Below are 21,092 nucleotides of genomic sequence, written 5' to 3'. Positions count from 1 at the left end.
ATAATGGCCTCTGCTAAAGCATGAAAAATAATTTTATTGACTTTATCTAATTTCAGTGTAGAAACAAATGCCCAAGGATGTTTTCTTGTGTTTAAAAACACACATATGTGTTTGTCCGCAGCTTATTCAGCCCGCAGTTCTCAGCACCTTGGCACCTGACAGGGTCGCCTCTTCCGCAAGGAAAGCCGAGATGCTCGCTCAGTTTGGGAGATTTCTACAGCGCTGTGCGGACACAGGGTCACTAAGGCTGGTGCGGCGCCCCAAGGAGCTGACCTCACAGAGTGAAGACGAGTTAGGGGCCCAGGGGAAGGGAGTCCCACGTCTGCTCGCTCCTGCCTGAACCCATTTTCCCGACAGCCCCAACAGCAGACAGACACAAAGATGTTCCCCCTGCATTTTCCCTTTGCCGGCCTGGGCCTCCTAAGGAATGGTGAGGACCCTGAGGTCCCGCCGGAAGCCCAGCCCCCTGCAGTCCGGCCTCAGGCCGCGGCTCCAGGAGCGTTTCTGGCTCCACCCACGCTTCCGCCTCTTTGGCTTTTGCTAAGCTGCTCTCTCTGGCAGCCGCATTCAAGCGCATGCCTCCCCTTGTGCAGATGTGAGCTCGCCTCCCTGATTATGTCAGAACAGGTGTGTATCACGGTTCTTTTATAAACTGAGTTCTCAGCCTGGATCACACCCGCGCATCAGCTTCAATTCTTGCGGAGACTTTCCAAGTATGTCCACTGTAGCCTTGGACTCACCTGGGCCACCTCGTTCTGATGCCCAGCCTCTAACCAGTCTCCAGTACCTATCCCCCTGCAGCTCACCAGGCCCATTTCCAAGACGTCAACTTAGCCCAGAGCCAAGGCCTTCGGGTACAGCAAGGCAGTTACTAAGCACATCGCCATCTACGTCTGACTGCCAGGCTCCCTGGGACGATGTGTGACCATCAGCAGGCCCCCCAGGATTCAGTAAGAGAACTTCTTGTCAAGTTCACAGCCACAAAAAACCAACTGAGTAATTTGTTATTTAACTACAGATTTAGCAAGTGTGTTAACACTGTACAACATTAATTCCGAGCATAGTGCAAAAAAATATTCCATAGAATAAAACATTTTAGTGGAGTAAAAACTTTCAAGGTTATTGAAAGTATACTGAATTACGATTTTCTTTTTAAATGCAAAAATACATACATATATATATATATAATTGTAAAATAAATGACATACCTCCTTCCATCTATTGGCTTTCCATGAAGGGCATCTGGCAGATCTGCAAGCTTTGTGAGTTCGAGGTTTCCATAGATGACTGCAGTATTTTTCTTCTAATTTCCCTTGGAATTGATCAATGCAAAGCACCTCACGGTATTTTAATCCTTTACCACAAGAAGCTGAGCACTAGAAAATAAATATAAACGCACTTGATTCACTACATTAGACATTTTAAATTTATCTACAAAAAGTATAAAAATGAAGCAATCAAAATATCATTGCTTTGATAATATCAAGAAATACTTTAATATTCCTAATCAGAGAGAATTTTAAATTTGCCCATCTGTCCTGAACCATCAACCAGTGCTCACATTATAAGGCACCCATTTATTCTATAAAAAGTATTGATCATCTACAATATACAAAGCTTTCTTCTGGCCCAAAAATGCTTTAGATCTTTGAAGGTTAAGGATTCCCTGAAGTCAACTGCTATTGTTGCACAGAGTCCAATACAACTTGCTTTTTTGTATGGTTGCCACCAATTCTATTTTTAACCCCATGTTTTTTCCACACTGCAGCAAATACTTTGGACATTTAAAAAAATGCAGTGGCCCCTCAGTGCAGGAAACTGTGGTTAAGAAAGCAGAAATTTTACTTCTCAAAGTGCAATTCAGGTCAGGTTTGTTTTTTACATCAATCTGGAAATATACCTCTCTGCCATCAACCTTCCCATAAATTTAGTGAAAAAACAGAACAATTGAAATCTCTGTAAAGAAGTAGGTAAAACAACGATTTGATGTCATTTTTCAGCTGTTGTCCTGTAATGAGTGAGGCCAGTATGAGGTAGTGGAAAGAACTCTGCCATTGAATACTAGCTCGGTCACTTACCCGCTGGGTGACATTAAGCACATTTCATCACCTGTCCAAACCTCAGTCCCTTCATTTATAAAATGGGGACAATAACACCAGTATTACAGGTTTATTGTGAAGACTAATATGAGATAAAGAATATGAAATGTCCAATCCAATCCTATTATACATGTTGCAGCCTCAGCAGATATTAGCTTCCTCTCTCATCATTTTCTATTTTTTTCATGTGTTTTATCTACCTGGCCTTCTGGAGGTCAGGGATCTTTTAGGTCACCCACATCACCCACAAAGTGGCAGGTACAATGAATGAATTCAGCTAGTTAGTTGATGTTGATCATTGGTATAAGTAATTCTTATTTGTATTTATTAAAATATTTTAAATTCCTTGAAATATACTTATTGGTTAATAAACTCAAAGTCTTCCAGTAAAGATGGACATGAAGTGCAAAATCAAAGGACTATAAAATAAATTATGCTTTGGTTACACTTTTAAAGAACTCTCTTTCCCCAAGATCTGAAGAGGAATATGTACATTATTTTATCACGTCTGATGAATTCCATGTGGACACTTATATAAAAGAGAACATGTTATGCAAAGAATTACATTTTAGTTGGAATGAGGCAGTCATCGAATAACCTACTAGTGAAATGCTACCTTCCTCTCAAACTGCAATACATACTGAGTTGTAGATTCCACAAAATTGTCTATTAACATGGCAATTCTTTCATCTGGCACACCAGCAATCTTTTTTTTCTGTTTTATATTGCTGATAACATCCTATTTCCTTGAGGTTTCATTAACATCCTATAATTCATTTCCAGCATTCTTGTCAGAAGAATTTTTTCTAAAAAAACACCTCTATCATCCTTAGTGGTAAATTTTTCCTGAGATTTTTCCATGACTACTTGGAACGGTAGACATAGGGGGCAACCACATCGGAAATGGCAACATTACATACAAGTAACCTGAATTGCCTATCCCCAGAAATTAGGCCAACACAAATGTCTATTTAAGGAGAACAGGGCATTGGAACCAAATGCAGAATCTGTAAGCCCTAGAAATGCAGAAGGATCTCCAGTGCTGCACACACTAGGCTCTTTCAGGTCCACGCTGGGGAGTTGGGGTTGGTGAGTCGGCTCCAATATGATTGACTTTGGAACAAGTCTGTCTATTCTTGTTTCTAAAGCAAGTGTGTATATAATTACAGAATAAAATTACTTCTAATACTTGAGATATGGGTGTTGCTTGTTTACATTTAAGGTACTACAGAAGAACGCCTGGACAATTTGCGACACATTTATTTATTATATTCTAGAAACTTAAATTGCTAAACAAAATAAAATAAGGCAATGAAGCTTATTTAGCTCCAGTTCTAGGAAAAGGAAAACCCTGGGAGGAAGGGTTGTGGGGATTTTTAAGGCTTTTATAAATGTCACGTGATCTGGCGCTCGGTCCTCTCTGACAGCGGTGGGAAACACACTGACACAGGGACATTAGAATGTCCCCTACTTAGTAAAATGGCCTGGAAATAACTATCACACTATAGCTTAGTCACACATAAACTGCCTTTTACAGACTTCACAAGCTGGCAACCATAGGTAGTTTCTTTAACCTCACTGAATCTCCATTTTTCTTAGGTAAAATAGTGGTAGAAGAATACCTGTTTTATATAATGTCCAGGTAAAGGTAAAGAGAGGGGAATTTTTTTAAAAGAGAGAAACGGCTAAACTCAGAACTCTCAAGACTCTCATAATGCTGTAACAAAATGCAAAAAATATTAAAATCAATGAAGAACAAAAAGAAACCTGCAGAAAGTAACAGTGATTATATGAAGGACACACTTGAAAATGTCTCCTGTGATACAAAAGAAAATGGGAAGATGACATAGAAAACGCTGTTTCCTGGAAAACGCTCTGCTCCTTCCCGTCTCAGGACCTCTGAATATGTCATTTCCTCCTACCCCAGCGCCTTCCTCCACCTCATCCCTCCATTTTTCAATGCTGAATTTTAAATCCCATTTCCTCTAAGAAACCTCCTTCCTTGATATAGGATATATAATGTCCAACCCAGAGTAGATAACATGTGGCTTTTGCAGACCTTTTATGCACCTCAACATACATGTAATGTCTGTTTTCCCTGCTAGACTATTAATTCTACTGAGAATAGACATATTGTCATGAAGAACAGAAAGAACCAGAATCAATCATTCCTTACTGGATGTGTTGTGTTAGGAAACAGTCTATATTTCTTCTGAAAAAAGGAAATCATTCCAATGTACCCTGAAGAACAGGATCTTACATTAGTTTACTGACAAGTGTTCTTCTAAAATTATAACTATTCCCCAGGTGGTATATAAGCTGATGTTAGATGGTAAATTTTAAACTTAATGGTTATTTTACATATTAAAGATTACCCTCAATTTTAGCTATAAATAGTCCTAAGCTAGCTATTAGAAAAAAAAATTTTTTTGAAATTTGGTTTATAGAATAGCAAGTGAAGTCAGTTAACAGAAAGACTTAATTATCCATGGGTCTACTTTTAGTTTAGTTTGACTAGAAAAGTAACTTTAGTAGACTAGAAATTTGTCTAGAAACATCTATTTCACTTACCACTGAATTGTGTCATTTATGGATGAAGGTATATATTTTTGTTTCTGCGTTCCTCATGTAAACTTCAGCTAAGCTTCTCTAAATATTACAATATTCAAAACTGAGTATTAAATTAATGCTAGAAACAATATTGAAAACAGACTCTAATACCAATTGTAAGTTCTACATTAAACATTTTAATGAATATCAAGATAAACAACCAATTAATGAGAAAATGAATTTTAAAGAAAAGCCTAGCAATTCATATAGATTCTTGGTTTTTAACCTAAAATTTCCTAAATTAATTCTGTAAATAGCTTAAATAATTTCCAGTTCTCTGAGTAAACTTTCAGTCAGTAAATGTGGTAATGACGCCATTGTTTAAAACAAGAAGAGGTAATTAGGTTATTCAAAGTCAATTAATCAGAACTAGAAGCATTATAACATAAAAGTACTGTTCCCTTAATATTCGTCTTCAACAGTAATATGGAAAATATTTAAAATTAAACAAATATTTTAAAGCTTGACAATACTATTATAAATATTTTATTCAATATTATGCTTTTTCACAAACCATTTCAAGGATGGTCCAAACTTACGGCAGTTAGTTTTTCAGCTATCTTAAATAGTCTAAATATAAACAAAATAGTCAAAATTTTTCTCCCTCTTCCACATAATTTTAGATTTCCAATGTTGTTGTTGAACAAAAATGGACTAACAAGAAAAAATATAACTGAATAAAAGTAAGTGAGGTACTATTAAGCAGTTTTATTATGCTTTTGAAAATTTTTGAAATTTTCTGATTTTTTTCTTGAAACACAATCCTTAATAGGTCATCAATCAGATGTTTCAATGGCCTTTTTTACAGAAGGGGAGAAAGCAATCCTAAAACTTATATGGAACCACAGAATAGCCACAGAATTCCTGAGAAAGAAGAACAAAGCAGGAAGCATCACACTTCTAGGTTTCAAGCTACACTGTATAGCTACAGTCATCAAAACAGTATGGTACTGGCACAAAGACAGACACACAGACCAATGGATCAGAACTGAAAGCCCAGAAATAAACCCACGCATACATATATATATATATATATATATATATATATATATATATATGTATGTATGTATGTATATTTATTTATTATTATTGTATGTGTTATTATTAGTAGTATATATATATACATGGTCCACTAATATTTGACAAGGGAGCCAAGAATACTCAGAGGAGAAAAGTCAATATCTTCAATAAATAATGGGATATTATTGGATATTACTCACAAAAATTAACTCAAAATGGATTAAAGATTTAAATGTAACAATCACAACCATGAAACTCCTAGAAGAAATTATAGGAACAAAGTTTCTTGACATGAGTCTTGGTAATAACTTTCTGGATATAATACATAGAGCACAAGCAACAAAATAAAAAATAAGTTGAAATTACAAATTAAAAGCTTCCGCACAGGAAAAGAAACCATCAACTAAGGGAAAGGGCAGCCTACAGAATGGAGAAAATATTTATAAACCATAGATCTAATAAGAGGTTAACATTAAAATATATGAAAAGCTCATACAACTTAATCACAAAATAATAATGATCCAATTTTAAAATGGGTAATAGACCTGAATACACATTTTTCTAAAGGCGATATTTAAAAGGCCAACAGGTACATGAAAAGATGCTCAATATCACTAGTCATTAAGGAAATGAAATCAAAACCACAATGAGATGTCACCTCACACCTGTCAGAATGGCCACAATCCAAAAGACACAAAATAACTAGTGTTGGCGAGGATTGGAGGAAGGGGAACCCCGTGCACTGTTGCTGGGAATGTTAACTGGTTCAGCTACTACTGAAAACAGTGAGGAGAACCCTAAAAAAATTAAAACTAAAACTATCATATCATCTAGCAATTCCAATTCTGGAACTATATCCAAAGGAAATAAACATACTAACTCAAAAAGATATCTGCATCCCCCGACACATTCATAGCAGCACCATTTACAATAGCCCAGACATGGCAGAACCTAGTGTCCATGGATGGGTGAATGGATAAAGAAGCTATGTTACCTATACACGCAATGGCGTATTATTCAGCCATAAAAAGACAGAGAGAAAATCCTGTCATTTGTGACAACACGGATGGTTCTTAAAGGCATTATGCCAGGACCTTAAAGGCTATGCAGACAAAGACAAATACAGTATGATCTCATGGACATGCGGAATCCAGAAAAAACAAACACAAAAAACCCAAACTCACAGAAAAAGAGATCAGATTGGCAGCTACAAAGGTGGAGGGGAGGGATGGGGATTTGGAGAAAGCTAATCAAAAAGTATCATCCCAGTTGTAAGATAAATCAGTCGTACGGCTGTTATGTACACCACGGCGGCTGCAGGTAACACTGCTGTGTGATACACAGGAAAGTTGTTAAGAGTAAATTAGAATAGATCTCATCACAAGGAAAATAACTTTTTTTGCCTTCTCTTCTTATTATATCTCTATGAGGTGATGGAGGCTAACTAAATTGATAGTGGTAACCATTTCACAATATATGTAAGTCAAACCATTACGCCGCATGCCTTAAACTTATACAGTAATGTATGTCAATTATATCTCAGGAAAACAGGGGCAAAACCCAATCAGATAGAGAAATGAATTTTTACTTTACTTCTAGACATCATATGATCTCTGTTTCCTAACCAGAGTCCGCAGTAATCTGTTGAAATAGTAAAAGGTCACAAACGCACGGCTGAGTGTCAGATCTACCCAACGGCTCACTGTATGGTAGGTATCAGCTACTATCTTGAATCAAGGGAAACCTATTGCCAAATGACAATTGATTCACCCAATGCTTTTGTTTTAGGAGAGTTAAACTCAGAACTGCGATCATTACATGTTATAAATCTAACTCAGAACTGCGATTATTACACGTTATAAATCTAAATTCAAACACTCCTTCTAATTACAAACCAGAAATCTTTCCATCAAAACAAGTCCAACTGAAAAAGAAACATGAATTTACAAGGTGCGGCAATTCCAAAGGTATCAATAAATTTCTTGATATAGGAACACACATATTATTTGTCTTTGATCTTTTTCAAAATTGAACTGTTTTATGCTTCTGTAGCAAAGTTAAATTAAAATAATTTTAATGGAAAATTTTAATCAGAGATATTTTGCAGAAGAATTTTTAAAAAAGGTTTTTTGGTGATGATGTTAAATGTCTTATAACACTATCATGAAACAAAAGATTTGTCTATGAAATGACACAGGATATAGGGGAATGACAGAGTTTCAGGTCAAAGAAATGAGATATTCTGTAGAATAAAGCACTAATTTGTATGTGTCCATGTGTATATGAGTTTTGTTTTCTTTTGTAAGAAGTCTTTATTCTCTGAATAAAGAGATTATATCTAAACCCTGGGAACTGCATGGCTTTTGAAATCTTCAGGAAGCCAATCATACCTATGTATTTATGAGAAAAGCCCCATTATAGTAAAATCTCAGGTGTGATCTTATTACAACTACTTTGTAATTAAAGGTATTCCCCACAAATAGTGGAACATTATTTTAAATTGAGCTCCTCGATTGTTAAAAAAGTAAAACATTACAGTAGTCATAGTAGTTAAATAGCCAGAGTATAGCAGAGAAGAGTACCCCTCTGTTTAAACAAAAACAAAAAAACATAGGAAAATATGCATATTAAGAGTGGAGTGTTAAGTCTGTAAACAGTGCAGCTTCTGTTCCTTTAATTCAATGCATATGTGCTCTATGAAGTAAGATACTAAATCTACCAAGGGACGCCATTCATAGCATTTCCTGAAAGATTATACTTCAGAGTTTTAAAGATTACTGGAGTTTGAAATTTTCCTTTTTAACCTATTACAGACTCCTTTGACTATTCAGGTTTAATAAACCAAGACAGCATTTAGCTTTAAAAACACTTACTACTAAAATATTTCATGCTATCACATCGCATTTGCCTATATTTAAAATTTGCAACTTCAGACATTTAAAAATTTTTGGTCAGATTCATTTGCAAAAGTGTTTGAGTCCTAAATTAAAGGACAAAGAAATATATGCTCAATAACAAACATTTTGAGTCAACTTTTATTACATTCATCACTGTAAAAATAACATTTTAATTTCTATTTCATGTTCTAAAATTTTATTTTTGAGCGTATATATGTATATGTCCACACGTGTAATGGATTTACAGCTCTAAGCTAATAGATATATTATCTTTAGGAAAATTTACCACATGAATTTGGGAAAAGTTTTGTGATTGTTTTCAAGTATAAAACCTGAAGCAAAGTTACAATAACTCAGGCAAGTACTTTCTATAGAAGCTTTCACTTCTGTACATTACTTCCTCACATAAGATATTAGAAAATCAAAATGAAAAATCACCAGTTTAAGTGACAACTAAATTACTCATTATTGACTAGTTTTCTTCAATAAAAAGATTTGATGAGTAATAATTACAAACTTGCAAATATTAGTTATTAAACTCAGGTTTATCATGCTTTAAACAACAATAAGTGCAATTTTAATTCCAAATTTACGTATTATGTTGCAAAAATTACTCAGAAAAAACTGCAGTTAGTTTAAACCTTGTAATCTATTCTTTTAGCTTTCAAACAGCACAGTTGGGGCGCACCGCCAAGGGGTGATGAACAATTCAGATTCCTCTTTAAAACCTGCTTATTATTAGCGCGTGGGACTCATCTGGAGTTCCTGTTTGGGGTTTTTATTGACTTATTGCATAACAGAAATCTTGATAACTGGATAGTAACAGGAAAAAACATTTTTATTATCAATATGAGAATATAAATCTTATTTTAATAATTCTTAGGTGCCCATTATTGTGAATTTACCTTTTCTTGATGTCTTTATACAAATCACAACAACTGGGATGTTGCTTTTTAAGACTGTGTGGCACATTTCATGATGAAAACCCCACTCCTGTCTCATCCCTGGGGCCCTACATCCAGAATTACGAGCATCTGCCTTCCTGGATGGAACAAAGCAGGAAACTCTTTGGCATGGGTAGCCCATAAGGAGGTAAAGAGATAAAATAAATAAATAACTAAAATATACTTTTAAATATATATATTGAATTTCAAGGCATTACTTACAAAGGCAACATTGACAAAATTCTTAGGATTTATCATTTCAAGTTCCTACAGACATTTTTGTGCTAGCTGTGGGAGTTAACAGACATGAAGCCAAGAAGCTTGCTTTCAAGGAGGGTTAGAATGGTCTGAAAAAGAAATATGCATAGAGAACTAAGTAGACAGCATTTGGGAAAATAAATAATGGGCTCTACGAAAGCTTTGATAAGGGAAAAGTTAGAGTTGAAATTAAAAGAATGCCACTGAACCTATTTACGTCTGCCGTGGGCAGCAAAAGTTGTGAGGCAAGATTGTTTTAAGGATTCATTTTTCAGTGAATTAAAGCTAATTTAAAAATTATCTTAATCAGATAAAAATTGTTTATGTTAAAATTTAAGATAGGGTTTCATAGTTTTGACTACTGGGGAGTAGAGAAAAGAATAATAAAAACACATATGATTTGGAATCAGAGACCTACATCTGAGTCTCAGTTGCCAGCAGCTGAGCAGCCCCGGGTGGGATGCCTGCTGGAACCTCTGATCCTGTTTCCGCACCGTCAGGTGACAGCAGTAACACCTATGCCTCGGTGCTTGTGAGTTTAAAGGAGATGAGGTACGAATGAACCTAACATGGTGCCTGACCCAATATTCTAAATGCATATTAAGCCTCCATTCCACTTTCTTGTTCTTCCTTTCCCAAGTCCTAAGGAAATGTAGTGAAAATACAGTCTATGCCATGGGATTGTCTATTACACACCTGGACGAAACATGGGACTGTTGAGGGCTCACAGAATTCATTCAGTGGTGAGACATCGAGGGTAACCGTCCCAACGGAATTCTAGTAAGACCCTCTCGTTCTCCCTGAGAAAACTCCATGTACCCAGATGCAGAGAAACACACACTTCAAGTTATTTTCACAGTGGAAGTAAGGAAGAGGAACTGAAATAGGAGGCGAATAGACATCAGGTTTAAAAAATTAAGTTTTTCAACTAAACATGGTAGAATGACCACATGTATTGTGACTTCTCATTTGTTTCCAACCCACAAAGTCAAGTGAATAAAATAGATTTTCCATAATTTTGGAAGATGCATGGAGGGGGAAAGGAACGGAGAAGAACGCTGTGAGGCAAGACCATGTGCCCTGCAGAACCCGAGAGGCTCTGCGTCTCAGTACAAATGGGGCTGCTGCTCCCCCGCCCTCGTTAGCTGGGTGAGGGGCTTATTCTCCAGGGAAATCAGCTGTGGGGGCTCCAGAGTTGGGGGTTCGGGGGAAGAAGGGAATTCTACCCACTGAACTCTTCACCCTTAATCTCAGCCCATGTTACCCTCGTTCACTGGCAGGGTATTACAGGGTCCTTCTCTGAGAAGGGGCTCCCAAGACAAGACCTTACAGAGATCGTAATTAATATCATCGATTAACATTGACTTGCAGGGAAAATCATCACACTTGTTAAGCTCTGTCCAAATGCAGAATTTCCAATCAATTCTCTAGTGCCTTACTCCCAAGTAAGAATGAGCTGCAAAGAACCATCAATTTCTGAAGAAAACCTTCAATAGGAAAACCAGAAAACCACTCCCACCCTCACCCCAAAGAAAGGGTCCAAAAAATAGACAATCGAGCATCCACCTACCAAAAACTATAATTAATTTGAGTAGATATTGTATGGATAAAACAAAAATGGAATACTATGACCCCAAGACAACCAGAATGTAAGAAAAAGTGTCTGATTCAATTAAAAACATAGGAACTAAAATAATTCAAGGGTTTAGATTTGATAGTTTCCCATTGAATAGAACCAAACAACAGAAATGGAAACTAGAATAAAAACAGGAGTTAATGTCAATCCGAAAATCCCTGCATTCAGCTAGAAAGTGTCTAAGAAATAACAACAAAAATAGTTGCATAGAAATAATCAAAATATAATACAACTTATCTTTTCAGATCTACTTTATGAAAGGGCCTACAGAATGCCCAGCAAACTGGATTTTAAACACATGCACATAAACACACACACACACACATGGTCATTTCACCATGAAATATCAGAATCGCAGAGATACAGAGAAAATACCCAAAGCTTCAGTGGCCCAAGGCATGGAGACAGGGACACGTACAAATATCAGGACGCAGAATTGCCAGCCCCTTCAGAGATAGTTCGGAATGCCAGAGGATAAGGCAGTGCCTGAAAAATTCTGAGCAAAATCTTCAAACTCGAATCCTATAACCAGCTAAATTATTAATCAAATAGGAGGACTGACTAAAGATACTTTCAGACTTGCACAAATAGAAAGATGTACTTCCATTTTTCTTTTTTTAAGGAAGATACAGGGCAAAGTATTTTGGTCTGAGATAATAAACAAAAAGAGAAATACATGATGCAAGAAAAAGTCATCAAAATATCCCAGATGAGTAAGAAGACTTCACAGGATGGGAGAGCGATACGTCGGGGCTAAGTTCATCTGGTCCAGGTCGGGGATGAGGCCGGAAGGGGGCCTCCAGGAGGGGGCTAGGCCTGAGGAATATCTGAGCATTCAGAAAAAAACATTCATGGAGATTCTACATACCTGTTCAAGCGCTTGACAGAAAATAATGTGAGTAAAACATTAAAAAATTAGCAGATTTTAAAACGAAGCAACTATTAACTCCAGGAAAATAAAAAAGTTATACAAGGAAGGAACAGTACTTGGCTTCACCCTGATGTACGGGAGCACAAAATAGTTACACTTTCTGCCAAAATACATCCAACATATTAAAGGTACTGAAATAAAGAATTGGGAGAATCCTAAAAGGGAGAAACCACATCTATAAATGTTTACTAAATGAGCATGTGAATAAATGCTGCACGGCAAAAACACAGGAGCAAATACAACAGGCTATTATATACCCAACCCGCTGTGTCTGAATGAGGAGCTGTTGTATGACCTTCAGTTGTACAAAAATAACACAAAGGAAAGCTTTGTGTAATATATCTTTCTTCAAGACCTTTGTTCTTGTTCTGATTTTATGGGGAAGCCTGTGAATCTGAAGAGATGAGAAAGGCCTCCTGGTTTCATCTATAACTGAGATCTTGCCAATCTTAGCAGAGAAATGCTGAGACATATAAGCGACTCTTTTTGAGTCTTTTCCCTGACACTGAAGAGCTGTCCGGGAGTGAGGGAGGAGCCACACCTATCCTCCCTCTTCTAGGGGTAAGGATTCCCCTAACGCTCACAAGGAAACAGTAACGAAGTTTCCTGCAAATGGAAGGATGCACACTCTCTCTGGTGGCAGAAGAGGGAATACTTTGCATACTTTAATTCTCATACTACACCTTTAATGACATCCTGAACAGAATGATTACTCACTAATCACACAAAATGGTTGTGTTCTACCTATCACATACTATATTTGGGTTTATGATGGGTAAAATCTGGAAATTTTTCCTAAATATATATTTATAACCTGAACAAAAAACTGCAGGCCAGAAAGAAAATGACTCTATTTGTGGGCAAGCTCTCTTTTGACGATGTTAAGGACTGCGCCAAAGTTCTCTTCCCCAGAAATCTCATTGCTGCAGTATGTTTTTATGTTGTTATTTATATTTTGGAACTAGTTTGGTTGAGTGTAGTTCTTGCTGTTAATAAATATTCCATTAAAAGAAACATCTGTGTCAAAACTAAGCCAATAGTCATCTCTTCAAATGTATTTTTGCTTTGCTAGCTACAATATGTAATATCTCTTATCTCCTTATCCACTCAACATTTTCTCCTCCACACCTAGTGCTATGTAAATACCACTAACACACAGTAACTGCTATGTAAGTATCTACTGAATGAATAAACTTGATACCAGTAGGATAGCAGTCCTTATAAGGACTGTAGATTTAAAATCTGATAATATCAAGTGTTGACAAGGATGAAGAACAATTGAAATTCTCATACCACCACCTCAAGAAAACTATGATAGTATTTACTAATGCATAGATTCAGCTCTTGTCTACATATCCAACAAGTCTGCATACATGTTCACCAAAAACATGTGAGAAGTGCTTGTAACATTATTTGTAAGTCCAAAATGAAAAACATCCCAAATGCTCATCAACTGGAGAATATTCATATAAATCATATTTTCATTCAGACAAGTCATACTATTGTACATTTATATAACTTATCAACTAGATTTCAATGAGAAACTACAATTACATGCAACAGGAATAAATCTCACAAACATTACATTGTCACTCTCACTAAGGATCTAAGATCCATTTATATAAAGTTCAAAGGCAGGCAGACTCACCTATGATATTTGGTGTCAGAATGGGGGTTACCTTTTGGGGGAATAGTAACTCCAAGGGAACACATGGGCAGGTTTCTGGGCTACTGATGATTGTGGCTTAGGTCTAGCTACACAGGTAGGCTCCCTTTGAAAAATTCATTAAACTGTACGTTTATGATTTGAAGTTTTGCTGGGTGTCACATTTCCATAAAAGTTTAAAGAAAAAAAAAATGCCTACCCAAACTGATTTCTTTCTTATACTGGAGTACAACTTGCTTCGGTAGATCTTGTTCAGATTGTTCAGTGTGTTATTAGCTTTGTCTATTCTATTTGGATTTTTAGCTCTTTAAGGAGAAACAGCACTTAGCATCGGGTAAGTGATAAGCAAAATGCAAAATATATTGCATATAACAGGCCCCATGCCAACCATTTACCTATCGCTCTACCCTAAAAAAGTGTCCTCTTAGGTAGGCACTATTTTTATTCTAAGAAAATAAAATCTTAGAAATTCTAAGTGACTTCCCAAAGGTCAAATAATAACAGACTTGCTCCAACCTAGGCATTCACGGCAGCTCTTGACCGGGAGACCTGTGATGGGCTTCACATTTAAAACCTCAGCAGGCGTAGCAATGGTCTTTCTTCAAACTCTTGGTAAAGTTTACATTTCTCTAGATTATATTCTTTTCCACGAGACTAATACAACACCAGGTTATGCACCATAACCTGGGCCCCTCAATCTCCAGCATGTGGCCCTAGTACCCTCAGGTTAACTTCTTGCTCATTGCACAAATTTTGTTCTCGTCAAACCCAAAATTATCAAAATTATCCATCATGACATTTCTCAACTTTACTCTCTTGACAATAAAGTTCTTGACAAGATGTTTTCTTGTCCTTTTCCCCTATATCGAAATGCCCTTTCACATTTTGACCTAATAGTCCCAATCTTTCCTGTGCTGGACGGGAGGCAGCTGCTTCTGGACACTCCTCCTAAGCAGACAACATTCCGAGACGTTTGAAGCTTTTTTGGGGGTTACGCCATTTTGTTACCATAAACAATGTGCCAACCATATAAGCTCTTACATTTACATTTGAAGTAAAATTTTATAGTCTGTATAAATGGCTTCCAAATCTTTCAAAGTTTCATTGTTTTAGTGCTATTTGTTGAAATATGAAAATACAACTGTTAATACTTTTCAAGAACTCAGTGACATCATGGAAAATGGAAATTGTCAGGCAAATTTCAATGATTTTTTTTCAGTAACTGGTATATTGGATTTAAAATCAATTACTAGTATATAATAGGAACATCCAGAGATAAATTCTCCTCTTATGGGGAGGTAATCTTGTGAGGTAATTTTTTCAGCTATGGAAGCTACTGAAATCACAAGTTGGAATAAACCAGATTTCTGAACGGCTATCACAGCACTGAACCAAGGTTTTCAAACAAACTAATGAAACATATTTTGCCACTTCTTAAAAATGTGATGACTCTAAAAATAGTTCAGTGAGAAAAGCTATTTATAAGATAAAAATTAGATTTATTAAATATCCTTTCAAATTCATGTTTGTATATATATATATGTTGCATAAATCATATTTATATTCTAGTTTGCAATGTGTAAAAATGTAATAAAAATACATAAGGATAAATACTCAAAACATTTTATTAAGAAATGTACGTACGGTAAAGAGTTAGAAATCACTTGCCTAGAAAAGTCTCTCTTTAAAATATTGATTCTGTTGTGATTAAATTGGAACTAAAATTTTCTCAAACTACTGAAAGATGACACAAAATTGTAACAAATCAAAGAGGGTATCTAAATGCACTGATATTAAAAATGCCTTTTAATCTTATACGAACAGTCTTCTCCTACAGCACATAGATATTCAACACTGAGAGTATCTTTTTAATCTAAAAATCTGCTTCCAGAGATTTTTAAACATTCTGATGCATTATTCCTGGGAAAAATAAGAGAATTACCATGGGAACAGAGCCATTTTAATACAGACATATAAAGAAAAATATGGCATTTTTCACCATTTCATGTTTTTTTTGTGTGTGTTAAACTCGACATCCTAACTTCACTTACTACTGACACATCCACAGATCTCATCCTTAGATTATCCACTTACATTCTTCCAGGGTCATACACTTCAAATGAGCAGGACTCCTCTGTGCCTCCAGAACCGCCTCCAGAGCGCCCTGTCTGGGGCGAACATGACCTATCATGTCCTTCCTTTCAGGGAGGCACTAAACTGACACAAAGAAGGAAGGTGCTGTGATCATGCAAAAACTAAACTATTTCCCCAGTGCAGTGACTCAGGACACCATGCATCTCTCACCAGGTAATAATGGAAAATATCTTACCAGTTCAGGCTTTCTAGAAGGATCTACAAACAGAATTATTGTGTTGTCAAGCACAATCCTCATAATAATTCTCAGGTAATTATATCCAGTAAGCCCCAGTATTATGAGTCTTCAATATCATAAATCACAGTTATTGAAATGAGGTAGGAATCCATTCAGCATTCTGATTGTTTAGTACATTTATCACTAAAATGCAAACTCCTTGTATACAGGGATTGTATCTGATTTCTAGTGACTAGTACAAAGCCCAACACACACAGGGGATGCTCCTAATTTGTGGGAGGGCCTATGAATGTACTATAGAAAGATAGAGTAATAAATAAAGGGAAGCATTTCAACTAATAAATATCTCTGTGATATATGTGGAATCAATTTTCGGCTTATTTTTATACTTATTGCTAGATTTTCTAGATTTAAGAACACAACTAATTACAAGAAGTGGTTTCACCGAACACTCCACTTGACGAGGAAGTGACTGTTTCCTGAAACCCCTCCCCACACAGTACTGGGTCCCGGCTGCGGATGGCCTTGGGAGCCACAGAGGCAGTAACGAGTTTCTTCCTGAGCGAGTCACACTTGAGTGGGAAATACGGGAGAGGGGCAGCCCACCCCTGCTCAGCCCTCAGTGTGCCCTTGTTACACAAGGTGTCAGGCTGACGACCTGCACACTGGCTGGGTGTGAGCTGCTACCACATGCTGGTTTCTGAAAGTGCTTCTGTTCACTGCATTCCACTGGATATTAGAGATTTAATACAGTCTGCATGGATATGATTTTTCCCATAATGCCCCAGAAGGGTATTCTAAAAAGAAACATTTTGGGAGAAAGTACTAGAATCAAGAGGGTTTAAATATCAAGCTTTCACTCAAAAAAAGTTTCATTTTTGAAGAAAAAACAGTCCTTAATGGGAAAAATATTCTCTTTATGTCTGTTAGGTCATTAGCCCCAGAACACAATGGAATAAACATTATTTTCTTACCAAATACAGTTTCATTCTATCTAGGAAATAAAAGCATTCTAGGAAAAGGAATTACTTAAATGAGATTTACAGGGGAAATACAGGAAAATTAATATAAAATTATTTAAAGAGCATTTGCTAGAAGAGTTTATATTACATATGATGTGCCCTACTATATGCGAAAGAAGAGAAAAATAAAACCTTCACTCACCTTTTAAAGACTATCCTGGTCTTGAGCACTTCTATTTTTAAGTTACTAAATAAGTTTTTTTACATTGTACATTTTTATTGTTTATAACATATAAAAAATAGAACCATTTCTAATATTTAAAAATAAATAATACATCTTAGATTTTTAAATACTAAAGTTAGTTTCTAACAGAATTATCTGAAATATTAGCAGTAGCATATACATATACCTAGTAAAATTATGAAAGCATACACTCAACAATTGTTTAATGAGAGAAATTAACGGTTTGCTATTTAAGAAAAAATACCAAAAGAAAAGAGGGATTCATTACAATTCAGGATCTGTTCAGTGAGTTAACTTTATGTATTGATACAAGGAATAAAAATACAACATACATAAGAATTATGCAGAGCCACAACACGGCGTTAACAAAGGTTAAAAACAATCATTCCACATTGACTAGTCACAAAAACACAGTCATTAAATTAACAAACATAGGTTAAGATTTATTTATTCCTGTCTCTTAGTCATGCTTATAAATATTACAACAAAAGATTTCCCACCAGGAGAAAATTTAATGTATATTCCAACTTTCTTCCTAGTTATATTTTAACGACTTAGCATACTTTAATTTTGCTTTAAAGTGTTTGAAATTTCATGTCATTCACATATGTATATGTATACATTTATATACACATTCTTAAATCTCTAACCTAGTGAATAAGATCTGCTGATATTAAAATTATCCATGAGAGATTAACCTGACCTGTTAAGCAGCACAAAGAGGTAAAAGGAGCTCTTTTAATGTAAAAGGCTAATTTAAGGAGTAAAATTCTTCATATCATGAAAGACCCAGACATTCTAACTGTATGTATATATATATATATATATATGTATATATACTTTATACCTATAAAAAGTAAATAAACATTTGTAAAAATACTGGTATAAACATTTATTGTGATTTTTTAAATTTCATCTTTGTCAAAAAATTTTATCATTAGTGCAAAGACTGAACTGATGAACTTCTTTTGAAATAGATATGCAGTAAACAATGAAGAATTGTGTACTTGTCTTATTTTGTAATTAGTGGTTATTGTTTTCTTAATCATTTGTTTTTCTGAGGTTGAAAAAGTCACTATGCACAGGACTTTGACGAGCACTCAGTTTTTTCACTTGTGGCATCATTTATATATAAAAAAAGAGCAGCAAATACGAACTGAAATATAGTATTAGACACTTTCCAGAAACATAATATGTAAACACTATGTGAGTTTGTGCACTTTAAATTTACACATTATAGGCCAATTATATCTCAAAGCAGGGGGAAAATATGTATCATACTGAATATGTATGAAAGGTTGATAAGCCTTAAAATGTTTTAAAATATTAAACAAAGGTTCAAAAACATCTAAAACTGACCCCAAATGAATATGTAATTCTAATATTCTATAACTTTAAGTACATTTTATGTTAAATTTTGAAAGCATTATAATGTTTACTATCTAGAAGAGGACTTTGCAAACTTTTTCCCAAAAGGGCCAAACAGCAAATATGTCAGGTTTGGGGGCCATACAGTCTTTTTTGTAACTAATCAACTCTGCTTTGTGGGGCAAAAGCTGCCATAGATCATACATAAAAAGTGTGCATGACTGGGTCCAGTACAACTAATTTACAGAAACAGGCAACGAACCAGATGGATCCATTGGCTATAGTAAACTGACCCCAGAGACAAAAAATCTGACTCAAAAACAATTTAAGGTACTTCAATACCCGCCTAGCATAAAGCAGGAGACACGGTAAATCCTTAACGCTTTGTGAATTAATGAGGTGATGAAGGAGAAGGGAAACAAATATCATCGCCATTCACCATCTCTGACTGCTGGTCGGGAGCCCCCTTCCCACCTGAGGCAGAATTCCAGGGCGGCAGCCCATGCCTTCTTAAAAACTAGCTTACAAACAAAATCAGTAAAATGAAGGAAAATGTAATATAGTAAAGAGAAAGTGAATTTCCAATCTAAGACGGCTCACAAAAAAATGGTTATCTTGTGGTGAATTCCTATGTATTTCCAATCTCTCCAACTAGACTGTAAACTCTACAGGCCAAGAAATGTTGGGTGTTCGTGTCTAGGATACAGCAGATGGGCAGTGAGCATTTTAAGTAAATGTGAGAATGCTTTCTACGGCCAAGTGTTTTTTATTAGTTTCCACAAAGTGATGGTTCTCTGATACAGCAATTTAACTCTAAGATCCTCCTATATAGTTTATATGTTCTGTTGTTTTCCATCAGCCACACTGACTATAAAGATGCATTTCAGCCTGAACTAGAACTTGACCTGCTCTTCAAATGGCCTGAGTTAAAACTTGGGTTTAGATCTCATTGTAAAGCTTTGACTTGAGCAAAGAAAAACAAGTGTCGGCATCAGGGTTGGTTATAAAATTGAGTTATAATTATTTTCCAAGTAAAGAATGGCTTAACTTCATAAATTTAAATAGAAATAGATTACAGACTCAAATCAGTTTTCAACTGAAAATACACTTTGTTGTTCACAATTTAAAATCTCAAAAGTGACCAAAATGCTGATTTCAATATATTTATATATTAATTATTCTTCAAAGCCTGGATATTTGAAAAATAGTAGAGAAAATAAATCATTCACAAACAAAATTATGGAGTCTATGGCTCCAAAAAAATAAACAAAAAAAAATTAAAGCATCCCAAATACAGTAACTCCACACAGTGGAAGAAATGAATATTCACATAAATTACTATGTAAATCATATTTTCCAAGATTATGGAACAAACTGGAAACAATTCACTTTAAGTAAATTTCTCTATCTTTTAATATTTTCACATTTCCAAACAAAATGCTAAGTCTAACAATGACGAAAGCAAAGTGTGAAGGAATGTAATTTGTTTCTGGATCAGTTATTGGACATTGACAGACAAAAGTCACACACAGTTAGACACTCAAAACACAGCCTTGACTTGCCATTGTTACAAGCACATTTTAACATTATATATAAATACAAAAATAGAACATTTATGATTAACTAAAGGGCACACTAAAGATGTACCGGAGAAAAATATTTCCATTAGAATAGTGATATGGTTCAAAATTCACTTATAAAAAATAAATATATATATAAAGCTATTACATATATATTACAGTACTTGAAATTGAATGGATTCTTATTCCAAACAATTGAATTTAATAAACACAAGCCAAGATGGCCAGTAGTCTGCTTTAAAAAAAAAAAAATCAGAAAATATAGTGTGTGCATTACAATTTATAAAGAGAAGAAATTAAAGTAAAAGGGACATAATAACAGAAAGGATAAACAAATAGAATAAAATAATACTATTGTACCAACTTCCACGGTCCCCGATGCCATAACACGTCATCAGAGCAAGCGTGCCCCTGACACTGAGCCACACTAGGTGGCTTGTTTAACATTTCACAGTTTTGCTCGTGTGACATCTGGCCATTGGGAAACTGACATATTACGGATCTTGCTTTTAGTCCTCCTCCACATGTTTTTGTACACTAAAAAT

At 35.4% G+C, this 21,092-nt stretch overlaps 1 protein-coding gene across 7 annotated transcripts in view; it reads right to left on the bottom strand.

The window, feature by feature from the left end:
* ADAMTS20 (ADAM metallopeptidase with thrombospondin type 1 motif 20) overlaps positions 1 to 21,092 on the bottom strand; it is a 133,792-nt gene that overhangs the window by 33,817 nt on the left and 78,883 nt on the right. For 6 of the 7 annotated variants that reach the window (XM_073222332.1, XM_073222336.1, XM_073222335.1 and 3 more), the window contains one exon: positions 1,209 to 1,376. In XM_073222332.1, coding sequence (XP_073078433.1) covers positions 1,209 to 1,376 — 168 coding nt within the window. Of the gene's footprint in view, positions 1 to 1,208; positions 1,377 to 20,907; positions 21,085 to 21,092 lie in introns of all 7 variants that reach the window. The other variant, XM_073222339.1, reaches the window with a different exon arrangement.

Source organism: Manis javanica, chromosome 15, assembly GCF_040802235.1.
Source record: "Manis javanica isolate MJ-LG chromosome 15, MJ_LKY, whole genome shotgun sequence".
NCBI classification, from domain to species: domain Eukaryota; kingdom Metazoa; phylum Chordata; class Mammalia; order Pholidota; family Manidae; genus Manis; species Manis javanica.
Note: the sequence above shows the minus strand (reverse complement) of the source record. Positions and strands in the feature narration are given on the sequence as shown.